This window comes from Botrytis fragariae, assembly GCF_013461495.1.
Source record: "Botrytis fragariae strain BVB16 chromosome Unknown tig00000006, whole genome shotgun sequence".
In the NCBI taxonomy this organism is placed as follows: domain Eukaryota; kingdom Fungi; phylum Ascomycota; class Leotiomycetes; order Helotiales; family Sclerotiniaceae; genus Botrytis; species Botrytis fragariae.
This window is the reverse complement of record NW_023500988.1, coordinates 2,386,765-2,400,021: the sequence shown is the minus strand read 5'-3', so window position 1 is coordinate 2,400,021 and position 13,257 is coordinate 2,386,765. Positions and strand designations below refer to the sequence as shown.

Below are 13,257 nucleotides of genomic sequence, written 5' to 3'. Positions count from 1 at the left end.
AGAAAGGGTCAATGAGCTCAACAGCACTTGTTGGTGGCTTAAAGTAATATATATGCAAGTTGGACGTTGAACGTTGATGTGAGGGAGAGGATCGTTTGGTTTCGTTTCGTTTCGTTTGACGCGTTGCGTGGGCGAGGGCTCTGCTTTTTGAATTCCCCCTCAAAAATTTGGATGGGCCAATAAGTTTCCGCGGTTAATCTTTCAAGGTTGTCTCCGTTCCGTAGGTAGGGAAGTGTTTGATTGAGTAGTGAGTGGTAGTGAGTGGTGTGATGGAAATCCTCGTCTTTTCTATAAAAAATCCCTCGGGCTCGGAGCGTTTTATTTGTATGGATATACGGAAGGTTGGGATGGATGGATGTATAATATGCAGGTAGGATATACCTAGGTAGGTATGTAAAAGAATCTTGTAGCTAACGTATTCTTTTTTCGTAAGACCAAAAGAGCGAAAGATCAAAATTAACAGCCAAGCGAAGTGGAAAGGGAAGAATGGTGAAGTTATATATACATATATGTATTGTGTATATTTGATAGGTGATAATGATATATCAAGAGGATCGAGTCGAATCGTTTACGAGGCACCCAAATCCGTACCGTTTCGTCTGGCTGACTCTTGGGTTGCCCGGTGGTTTATGTGTTATGTGATATTTTGGGGGGTGGTGCAGTTGATTGCAGTAGCTGGTAATTTATCCGGATCATCTATTTTTCCTCCCGGGCGGGTGTATACCGGTGCGTCTGGCCTGGCAAACGTAGATAGATAGATAGGTAGGTCGGGAGACAGGTAGGTTTGAATTTATGTATGGATAAGGTTCTCTTATATTTCGGGTGTTGAGTAGAAAGTTTGTGAAGTCGGATAGATATATAGATATATAGATATAGGAGACAGATGATGGGTTTGATGTTGTGTCTATGAATAAATAGGAGAGCGAGCACCAAAAAGGAGTAAGGGGAGATAGAAAAGGAAGAGAGGAGTGAAGAAAATAGCAAATATAACAATAAATATAGTCAGTCGATACTCGAGTATATTAATTCAAATAAATAAAGATTTTATTTGATGAAAATAGGTAGTCGACGCCACCTACCCATTTCCTCAACGCCAACCCATTGAATTAGAAAGCACACTAGGAAAAACGATATCCTCAAAAGAAATTAAACACAAAAATTAAACATCTTTCCATGATGCGACCCTTATTTCGTTTGTCCTCTCTTGACTCAAACCTTAGCCAACTTTAACTTTCTACGATTAATCATCCACGAGTCCTCTCGTGCCAATCGATACCGACCGACGTCTCGATTCATTCATCCATCCATCCATCCATTCATTCATACCGCGATTGTATTACCCGAGATACATACGAGTACCAGGTAGGTACTTATCAACCATTTTATCGTCGCATCTGCAGATGCACTTTTCAGGTACGGGGGCCCCGGGAACGTGTGTAATGGACCCTGAATTTTTTTTAACCCTGGTGGGAACCTCTTTTTTCCTGGGTAACATGCACAGCCCTAACGATGGATCACATCATGGCGAGGAAACCTGGACGCCACGTTGTGTCTCTGTTCTATTCTATTCTTCAATTTTTATTTTTGGAGGAACGCTGCAGTGGAGGTCGAATAGTATAAGGAAGCGAAGATGGAGGTGGATGGGAATAGAACAATCCCATTCCCGTGATATGATGGAACATGGATGGAATCTACAATCGAAACTCCTTACGGATTAGATTTGAAGGGGAATATTCATCTGGCCTTCTAATCCCATACCAGAATCTTTCTTTTGTCAACGGAAAGGAGCACTAGGCAGATTTCCCTCCCACCTTCTGGTACAATTTTCCATCCATACAATGTTCATTTCCTATCTACTGTCCTCTACACTATACCACACCACCACACCACCCATCTAGCAATCCCTCGTCTGTTTCGTCATACACATGCACCTTCGCCTCATTTCATCGGATATCCAGCCCTCTTCAGCTCAACATCACCTCAACTCTTCCCAAAAAGTTGTGTAAGGATAGCAGCCTTGAAATTCGGCCCTTGGGGTATAGTTACTCGGGTTCCGGTAGCATCCCCCATCCCAGACGAACCACCACTTTCGGACATATCAAATGCAATGTACAAGTCGTGTCACATCTTCGTCTTAGCTCCCATATCGTTTCATTAATTCTTTCATCTTTGAGCTGTGTATGGATTTTTCCCTCGCTCGCTCGAATCGCGCGGGTTTCAATTAGGTTCCTTTGGGTTTTTTGCCGAGAAGTTGGTGATATGCTTGCGCTGGACAGGGTATCTTTCGGTGCCAAATGATCGTCCTGCTCGGAAAATCGGATGTATATCACAGCTACAGTTGTGAGTCAGTCTCATTGTCCTGGAAGTATCTCCTCGGAGGACTTCATTTTGAATGCAACTGATTTCTGCATCTGGAAAAACTTTCCAGAAATGGGTTTTGTCAACTATACGTCATGTTAGAATTTTGTATGTTCTAATGCGTTATCAAAAATTAGGGTTAGGGTTCCCGATAATGGGTTCTTCAGGATGTTACTGCATGCAACTTTAGCCTAATCATCTCATCTCATCTCATCTCATCTCATTCTCCAATCTGCCAGCCAAACATTCATCCTCAATTCAACATCTAAGCAACGAGGCAACCTCACTAGCGCGAGTCTCAGAGACCCTCGTGTTAATAACATTTGATACCTACCCAAGTACTCTCTCTCTCATACCCCAACATTCTACAACAAATACATCTTAGTATCCCAGCCAAGAAACAACCATAAACTTCCATGCATATGATAAGATGCAAATGTTGCAATGCCATGTGCAAACCATGTTCGCATTGCGCACAAGGTAGCATCTGCTCGAAATAGATAGGATGGAAATGAGACAGTCGACGGTACGTTACAGTACGGAATTTTCCTTCGTAACTTATCTGTCGTTTTTATTTTCTCCTCATGCCTACCTACTTTACCTTGTGTATGTATGTAGATACGTATTGCAGCGTGGTACAATGAAATAACCTGGGGTTTGCGGGTAGTTTTTATATTCGGAGGTTGAGTTGTGATATCGATAGTGTGTATTTGTATGTCGTATAGGTACTGTAACTACCTTGCTGAATGATAAAATATTAAGTCGAACGGTCAGTTTTTTATGCGCAAGTACAGTAGTTGGTTTATGGTATTAGGCGATAAGGGGGTTCACGAGCTGACAATTCTTTGAGCAAATATATCGATTCCATCAATGTACAGAACAAATCTTAAATTGAACCGAGCATATGCACGTGTTGTGTCACCTTATCGCCTCCGTAGGTTTCTCTCTATATTGATTCGATCCATATCTTCATTTCCGTCTCATTATACGATGATAACATGAAGAATATCCTGCGTCAAACGTTCATACATTTTCATTCCGAAGCGGCTTATCTATCCCAACCCCAATGATCATAACCGATCCTATAAATCCAATGATTACAAAATATTAAGTATCATGCATGCATATGCATAAGCATCTAACCCCTCATTTACACCCCCTCTCTCCCCTCATTTATACCCCAAAACTAATAAGGTTCCCACTCCAACCTCCTCTCCAACAGAAAAGATTCCACCGGTACTCCCCTCCACTTCTTCTCCCCCTCCTTCGTCACATTAAAAAACTCCACCTCAAATCCCATCACCTCTTTCCAACCCCTAATCAAGCGTCTCCAATAACACGTCTCCGCCGCCGGCGTAAGATACCTCTCTCTAAAAACCCTCACGCTCCTCTCCGCAATCTCTTCTATTTCTTTCTGATCCTTCCCCTCAATCAACTCCACCATCTTCTTTTCCAACCCCTCAAACTCCCTATCCACCTCAATATAATTCTGTTCCGGCCCATCCTTCTTCATCAGCGGATGGAAAAATTCCATCCACTCCAATTCATGCGCCACGATCACCGATCTACAATTCCGCAGATACTTCAGACGCGCAGAATAGGAGTTTCCTTCCGTATGCGCAAGAAACTTGTATTGACAATGTTCATCCATACTCTTCAAATCATTCTTCATACTCCCCTCATTATGCCAATCCAGCGTCTTCACATCCGCCCACGCCTTTCCCTCCGTCACATTGACAAATTTCTTGCGAACCTCCAAATTCATCGTCGCGCCTCGCCATAATAATTTGTCGATTTTCCGACTCCATGGCCACTCGCTCTCCGTCAGGATGGCTTTCATTTGCATTTCTCCGTAGCTACCGATTTTCGTCTCGGGCCACGACCAGAACCCGTATTCGGGCATGAGCCATGTTTCTTCATTTGTGGCTTGTCGTGCGTAGAGCCATTGGGGATGTCCTTCCACCTTGTCGTCTACGTTCATGGTGAATTCGATGTTGGGGAGGGGTTCGGGGGAGGTGAGCATGGCGCGGTGGAGAGCGTGCAGGGTGGCGATGCCGCGGGAGTAGATTTTGCCGTAGGTGTCGATTACATATAACTATCTTCTTGTTAGTTTATGTCTATCTCATCAAATTCTCCCATCACCGTCTACACGATTGTCGATAGAGAAAGAACCAGGAACACAAACCTGCTGATCAAAAATCATCGCCCGAATAAACCCGTTCAACGCCGGCGTATCATCCAATTCCTTCCTCATCACCTTCTTATCCTTCCTCAGCTTAACCGGTCTCTCCACCTCCTCAAACAGTCCCGGGAATGCTACATCGCATTGCTCTTGCGTCAAGAACAAATTCCGATAATCTCTCGTATAATTCCACGTCCCGTCGAATCCAAATCGTCCACTAACATACTCCGAATTCTGTTGCATATCAGATCCATGGCCGACAGTGGGGGTATATGTTCGTGGAGGCGACGCCAGGGAGAACTTTTGCGGTCCAATGGTATAGAGGAAGACGAGGAGAGTGAGAAGAAGCGCGAGGACAAACGGATAAGGACGTCGCGCTGTCGCTATGGCCAGATCGTTAAAAATCGCCATGTTGATACCAACCCTTTCCACGCATTGAAGATGAAAGGAATGCACAACGTCAAAGAAAAAAATTCAAGGTGCAAGATAATTCGATGAGTAAGTAAAGGTAAGGGGGAATGCCAATGCAGCATTTACGTCAAATTCCATCCATTGCCGAAATACAAATATCACGCCGCAGAGATATATACTCCACAAGTAGCTAGTTCCTCACCCTTTACGAGCTTCATTTGTGGCGGGCATACACTGATAACCGCTCCATATCTGTATGGATACCTACATCCCTCACCCATCATCAGAAAGAGCCAAGCAAGCGCATGAAAGACCGACCGAAAAGTTCCAACAAAAAGAACCCGCACGCCCACCATCATCCCCATCCCAGACCGAAAAAAGAACAAAAAACCTCGCATCAAAGGATCCCTTGAACACCCTATCCACAGTGACGAGCCTCCTTCCACCTCACCCCCACTCATCCTTACCTTGTACAGACAAATAGAGACGCATCCCTTATCCCCAATCCCCGAATTCAACCATGTTCCCAGGCATCCAATCCATAGTCCCGTACACGGCAAAGAAAACTTGATTTCTTCATCACTAAAATGAAGAGATTTTGTGGAGTGAAGTGGACTTTGCAGTAAACATTTAAACGTCAATCCATCAAAAATGGTTTAAATTTAGTGACTCTCGAGACTTAAGGTTAATTAATTCCCCAAGCCTCGTTCCCTACATGATTTTCGGCAGGGGCCGAATAACGGTAAGTCTAATCTAATACTTGTGAAAAGACTACTGGTATCTAAAATATAAGATTGAGGTCTCTCTCTTTATATGCATAAAATACACAATGGTGTTACGCATCGTGTAACAACAGGATTTTTATCTACTTATCAAAATTATGGTATTCTACGCTGTGCATATACTTGCAATATAAAAATTTCTGAAGCCAAGAGATCTCCCAGGGGGAGAACTCGGGTGCTTTTATCCGTTCTACCAATCGGATATGTGCAACATGCAGTCGAGTTAATTTGTACAATTTATACTTACTGTGTTATTAATAAGGAGTACATGGAAATAAAAACTTCAAATACAAATACTCATCATGTACCCCAGAATATTAATACATCATATGATTAGATAGTTCGGGTTCAGATGATTTACACTTTACCATTTTTTTTTCTACAACCATGCACAGGCTTACCAGCCAGGCCTTATCAATTACTTGTATGGCATGTATGTCAAGGGGTGCTGATCTTCCTCGCTAATCATGATAATAAGCCCTTCTAAAGGTATTTCAAAAGCTCCATTCCCAGATGCAATCATTACCAAAAACTCCGTAGCCAGATGTGCAACCTATTGAACCCCAATATCCATGACACCAATAGCAATCCTGTTCCAGAAAGGCGCCTCTGATGCAGTGATAGAAACGATGCGCCTTGGAAACACTTTTGTTCATCGTGCATATCATGCTCCTCCCAATCGATCATATATGTACAAGCTATGCGTGGATCTCTCGTATATCGCATGCAAATTACTTCATGGACTGTTTCCGCTCATGTTTTGGTAATGTCCTAGGTTCTAAACTCCTCGCTTGATCTCGTTCGAGCAGAAGCGAAAGTTGCGACTTGCTCTTACTCAAAGGTCCCGACGGGCTTGATGCTAGGCTTCCTGATATAGGACTAGGAGGGGCCGCTTGTGAAAATGATTTCTTTGTAAAGAGATCTTTCATAAGAGCTCGAGCTTTGCCTTTGCTTGGTCTCTCTGGCGACGCGGGTACTGCTGCAACTTGGTTACCATTTCCTAGATCGAGGTGACCAGTTGCATCAGTCAATGTTGGCGCCGAGCTGACCATGCCTTTAGACTGGTGTTGTAAAAGATTTTTCCCACTCGCTTTCCTATAACCAGGGGGTTTGCCATTGCTCGAATCCTTCGACGTGGTCGATGCCGGAGAATCTGGACTTGAAGTTTCAGGTGGTAACATGCTGGCTGTTTTAACATTGTCGTGAAGCATTCTTTGTACCTTGAACTCAGCCTCACTGACTCGAGGTACTGAAACCTGGTTGTTTGCTAGTGCCTGAAGGTTGTTGGCAGGCTCAGGCTGAGTGGGCTCAATCTCAACACTCTCCTCGCGAGTGCTTGCAAGTTTGCGCGAACCACCCACAGTTGGAGCGGCCGATCTAGAGGGATTCCGCTTGGTCGGTGAGGTTGTGGTTCGCGGTGCAACGTTTTCTTGCGTATTCTGATTTCTGACTGGCAGTACAGACAACGTCGGCAGCCTTCCCAAAGTTCTATTCTGTTGTCCTTGTCCGCCTGGAACTCTCGCCGAGCTATCGTTCGAAGACTGTGAAGTTTGCGAACTCTGTCGCCTGACAACAATTGGTCTCTTCTTCTTGGAAGCTGAAGCAACAAATTTCTTACTTGCCGGTGCAGGCATTGACTTCCTGTCAATCTTCTCCTTCTCAATCTTCTCCTCAATAGTAGCGGTATGCTCAAGAATTGGCGAAGGTGACTGTACAACGTTCTTGTTTGTGCTTGTGCTACCAGACTCGTCTTCTGAAACTGGCGGGGATATGAATCGTGCAGTCGGTCGAGGACCGTTTGCAGAAGGACCTCGAGTCTTTTTTAATATTGGAGGTGGCATAGGAGCAGGTGTCCGGGCGACTGATGTCAGCGTTGTACTTGATCGGCTATCGTTGCGAACACGAGCAACAGAAGTAGTCGAGGCAGTCTTTCCAATACAGGCTACACTATTCTGATAATTCGAAATTCAGTATGCGGCTCCACGGTTTATTAATTGATTTGCATACCATTGGCTTTTCATTTTCATAGCGATTGGGTGGTCCTCTGAGTGGCACAAAAGTGTCACCCTCTGAGATGTGTACGAAGAGTCGAGCAACAGTCGAAGCATCCAACTCTCGACGTCGACTCCCCCATATTCGCCACCAATAATTCTCTAAACGCTCGGCTGTAGGGTCGAGAAGTCTTCGTTTTGTTGTGGTATAGACTAGAAGACAATAAGCTTGATGCTTTACTTTTTAATCAAGATATGTAAGGTACCTTTCCAAAATCTGGCAATGTCTGCAAGATCCAAAGGATCATTCTTGATTCTCTCAATGGTGCTTCCAATCTGAGGAGAATTGACCACAATGCCCTTAGGCAATATCAATGCCATCTTCTTCTTCACGTCGCCAGAACCTAAAGTTGTAAAGTGACTGCAGCTCTTCTAAGGCAGGCAGCTAGCCTACCTAGAAGTTGCTGCGTCACCGTGAAGGGGAAAGGCGCTTTAACAGCTAAGAAAGCTGAAAACTAAAGTAAGGAATTAAAATTTGGTAGATATTAAGTATTGGCCGGTTATAGAAAGGGACGGGAGATCGGTGACAAGTGAATCTGTAGAAAGACAAGGTTGTAAGGAAGAGATCCAGGATATTGACGATGAGAAAAAAAAAGCTAGTGAGGCTAAGAAAGATAGTGAAGATAGTATGAGATTTTAGTTTATGAAATTCCAAATAGAAATTCTAGAAGTATTTTTCTCTCCAAGCTTCTAATTAATAAGAATCCGAGCCCGAGGGAATAACAAAGCAGAGCAGAGAGAATCGAAGATGGCTAATGACTTAAGGTTTTGGTTATGTGTACTTGGGTAGGTATCATTTTTGTACGTACCAAGGGGGGGAGTTGATTAAAATGATAGAAAAAAAAAAGGTATTGGTTCGGAAATGATCCGAGGAATGAGAATTTGTTGAATATGTGAATTAGTGACTTTGTGAATTTGTGAATTTGTGTGGATTTGATTTGATGTGAGGAGGAGGAGATAGGTAGGTCGGTAGGGAGTTCGATTTCGGGTTCACACCAGTGAATATTTGGAATATATAATATGATATCTCAATGGCGATGAGAGAGAAGTGTCATGTGAATAGGGATTGATGATTGATGAGATAACAAGATGTGAAGTATCTCGGATTGAAACCATTGACTTGTATTAGGTGAGTCGGTCGGTAGGTAGGCAAGTAGACAAGTACCTATATCGATTGTCGTCAAATGGTGAAGGCTAACTTTTTCATTCGAGGGAAGAAAGGTTCGGGTTGAAAAGATAAAATGCTCCAATTTTCCATTGGGTAGGCTGGTACGGTAAGGTCCCTAGTAGGTATCTGGTAGGAGGTAGGCTGATGAAGGAGGTATGTATGTAGATGTGTAGATGTGTAGATATGTAGGTACAAACGACAACCGTATTGTTATGAAATGCAATAAATCATTATTATTCTTGTTATAATTGTTTTCATTTTGGCGCCAGTCAGTCGGAACAGAAAAACGTATAACGTGCACGGGGTACTTGCTTCTTTGCTTCCGTCCAGCACAGCACAGCACAGTCCAGCACAGTCCAGATAGATTAGGTAGATGCCGACCAGCAGATATATATGAAGCAGTGTGTGTTTGAATCTCCGTTGAGAACGACGACAGCACGGTACAGCACAGTACAGCACAGTACGTACACAGCAAACAGTAACTTGAGTAGCTAGATCCTGATATTTTATATGATTAATCAGTTGGGAGTATTTGATGAATTATGAGACGGATTGATTGATCGACAATTAGACTCGGGGAACCATAAGAATAGAGTAATAATAAGGAGACCAAATGGAAATCAAGTTTTGCAAATCTTTTCTTTTTAATTTGGGAGAAATAACCTACTTTGGGTAGCGTATCTCTCTCGGTCTGTATGTATAATCTGGATGGATACGATATGATGGGCCTGGTGCCAGGTTGACGGACAATATGGGTATGAGTATGAGTATGAGTATGGACATGAGTATGGATATGAGTATGGATATGGATATGGATATGGGTGAAAGGGAATTGAGCCTGGTAGATCATATAAAGTGGATATGACAAGGCGACTGATGTTATTGTTGGAGACTCTGAGACTTTTTTGCGTTGGCTTTTTACATCATGTATGTACAAAACGGTACACTACTGTACGAAGCAATCCATCGGAAGACTTCTCGAGTCCGTAAAGAATGGTCAGTAGGTAATGTGACGAGCAATCATTTATGTAATGAACTTCATCTAGCTCTCTCTCTCTCTCTCTCTCTCTCTCATTTCTTCGCTCTTGTTAATACTTGAACTTTTCTGCTCCGGCAACAACACTCACGCGTAAGAACAATTATGGGTTTGCATTGTTCTTCATGGGACATTAGCTTTTAATCAAATTAAAACGGTGGAAACCTTATGGGAGTAGCCGGTGCTGATGCTTAGTAGAGAACTTAAGCCAAGGTTCTTACCTAGGTATCACATTCTACTCGGTCATTATCTCTTCTTTCCTTCTCTTGGAGAGATATGGTTATCATTGATATCGTGATTCGTTTATATAATACTGTGGGGATGGTGAGATGTTGCAAAAAGAAGGAATAAGGGTAAGGCAGGGAGGAAGGGAAGGTGTAAATGAAAACCGTTTGCCTCTTTCCCAGGATGCAACTTCCTTCGATACTGGTACCACTCATGTATGCTCCTTTCTTTTGCCAAGGATGTTCGATTGTCACAAGAACTATTTCGTGCGTACGTATCTAACATAACATGACTGCGCCAAACCTACCTAGGTAGGAAGAGGACATACATTAGAATGCTTTCGAGTATCTAAGAATCTCACTTCATTCGTACGAAGTATGCGTGGACATTCTAACAAGGATTGGAAGGCCGCTCCATCTTCTTGACTTACTTTGGCGACTTAGGTATGTACTTGGAAAAAAACATTTGATGGGCCCGAGAATATCTATCCAATCCTAGTGTCACAAACAACACAAAGAATGCCGTGTTGAGTGGCAATTGCTACAACTCATGACTTATGACTTGCTTGAGGAGCATCTAGCCATCCTACGGAAAATATGAAGTTGCACTGTATGCCTTTTCTACCCTTACACTGCTGAAAAGCATTGATATGTTATACATGCCTAATCTCATAGTACTACCTGTCCATCGAAAGATCAATGCAGAGAAATTGGACGTGGTGAGATGAGATGAGATAAGATTGACATGAGAATAGCTTCATCTCTTGTCTCAAATTCTCAAATTCTCAATGTAGAACATCCGCATCATCGTCGTGCGAGACACACGGCCCAGTTCCTGCTTCTACGGAGTTCACACTCCGTTCTCCGTATATTCCATATCCAATAAGCCGATGATGACCATGTTGGTACTCGAAATCGGTAAATAACATGTTGCTACCCAGCTCAAACTATAATCAGGGGCTTTGCGACATGCATAAAGGCACGAGGCAAGGCAAAATGAATGGAGTACAATGCGAGGCCGGTTTCTAGCCTTGAAACCGCCCCGGCAGTGATAATCTACGGCACGACTCATAGTTCTCGCGTTGTCAATCTCGCATTGGCATTATACTCATGGTACGTCTCTTATAAGTCTTACAGTTGGGCTGGCACGCTTCATAGCGTACTGTAACTCAATCTTACCGACCTATGCGACTATTCGGACTCACCGCTGTCGCAGGATTCTGGTATTCGTCTTACTATGGGAAAACGCATATAATCACTGATCACGAACGAGTCATTGCTTGTTTTCAAAAGCCAGCAAACAAGCTTGAGACAAGCAAAAGTCAAGGCAAAAGAGCGAAAGGGAACAAATCCGACAAGGCCAATCCTTCCACCCGAGAAAATAATCCCAACAAACACACGCATTCTCGATGCGACAACAGAATCTCTCAGTCCTCATCAGCACAACAGAAAAAAGTTACCTACCTTCCTAATCTATATCTTCAAGGTACTAGGTAGCTTTCGTCCAGCTTTATATATCTGCAATACTCAAAAACGTCGCGGAACCCCTTCCGATATCCAAGTACGGAACCGTTTGTGAACATCTGACCTCTTTTCATCTCTCCGCCTCAATTTAAGGAAGCGTCGTGTGACGTTCATTGTTACTGGTCTGAAGATGGGGGATGATATTGTGTTACTCTCTCCAAATCCAAGAATCTAGACTGGCAATCTAGAGTAACCATCAGAACTTGGAATCCCAACAAACGAAACGAATTTGCGACCCAGTACAACTCCTTTCACTAGCCATAGCAAGTTTCGATTGGAGCCATCGGAAAATGCCTAGGTAGATACCTACTCTGTATATCCTTACAAAGTTTTTATATTGCATTTAGACATTTAAATATCTAGACCAAAGTTACCAGTCCCCCGGATTTTGGACCCCACCCGGTACTTCTCCACACCACATGACTTACAGTACGATATATTACAACGAACAGTAATGGAGTAATGAACTAGTACCATACTAAAGCAACTTTGGCAGGATAAACCGTCTATCAAACCTCTATTGGGAATTGACTCGAGCCTCGAGCCTCAAGCTTCATGCACTCATTAATTACTCTTGAGCAAGGCGGAAGATAGGATCTCTCACATCCAACCACCCATCCCGCGTGTTTATCCCGAGGCCAGCAGAAAACGTGCCCCATATTCCACATTCCAATCAAGCAAATCACTGTCTCGGAAGAACAGCACCCAACGACAAAGTCCTAAACCGTCCGAGATCATACGACACGACCCAAAATCTAACGTAGCAAAGCAAAACAAAAGTTTGCCAAACTCAGGGGAAAAGCCATCCATCCATAGCAATGCCGCCGAGCCGCCCCTTGCCCTTTTTCTCGCCCGCGCACGCCCTTTCTATACTCCACTCATGGAGCCATGTCTCACGTATCCTGACCCGAGAAAACACAAATTGTTCCTTCCAACCTTCTAGCTTCCTTCCGACTACTCACTAAAATGCTTCTAGAAAAGTGTTTCTCGTTTTCGTTTTCTTTTTCCGCTGGGCTCTTCTGCGAGGGTGGCGCCATCAGGACCAAAAATTGCTGGGGGATTTCAAAATCTCACTCCCATTTTCAATAATTCAAGATCAAATCATCTTATCAGTATTTCGAAGCAAAATCTATTAAGAAATATTTGCAAAGCGTATCGTTAATGAATTTTTTGAAATTCTATTATACTAGAATTATAGTTCCATACCATTATTTGATTATTAAAACAAAGATATCATTCTTCGAAAGGGGTTTAATTTTTGGCGAGTCTATCTGGTGTCCCAATATTCTTCGCCCTGATGTGATGAAGGGGCAGGAGCTCTTCTTCGGCGCAGAGCAAGGCAAGCCTCAAAATATATTAACTTTTTCTCGTCCCAGCCCCTGATACAACTTGCGGGCTTGGGAGGGGGAAAGAAGTCGGGGCAATCATGTTAGGGATTGGGCAGCAATCTTCTCATCTCCCTGGTGTTTGTTTGTCTACCTAGCGCACGCTTATGAATATGAATATGAAGGTGAATGTGGA

At 43.3% G+C, this 13,257-nt stretch overlaps 2 protein-coding genes across 2 annotated transcripts; both read right to left on the bottom strand.

Annotated features, from left to right (window-relative positions):
• Positions 1 to 3,544: 3,544 nt before the first annotated feature.
• Positions 3,545 to 4,951, bottom strand: Bfra_001891 (putative duf821 domain-containing protein; the record flags this gene model as incomplete). The annotated part of the gene is made up of 2 exons (XM_037332316.1): positions 3,545 to 4,453; positions 4,544 to 4,951. 2 exons carry the CDS (start codon positions 4,949 to 4,951, stop codon positions 3,545 to 3,547), a joined length of 1,317 nt encoding a protein of 438 aa, XP_037196470.1.
• A 1,513-nt stretch (positions 4,952 to 6,464) lies between these two features.
• On the bottom strand, positions 6,465 to 8,105 carry Bfra_001890 (uncharacterized protein; the record flags this gene model as incomplete). Its single annotated transcript, XM_037332315.1, has 3 exons — positions 6,465 to 7,685; positions 7,741 to 7,937; positions 7,991 to 8,105. 3 exons carry the CDS (start codon positions 8,103 to 8,105, stop codon positions 6,465 to 6,467), a joined length of 1,533 nt encoding a protein of 510 aa, XP_037196469.1.
• Positions 8,106 to 13,257: the final 5,152 nt, after the last annotated feature.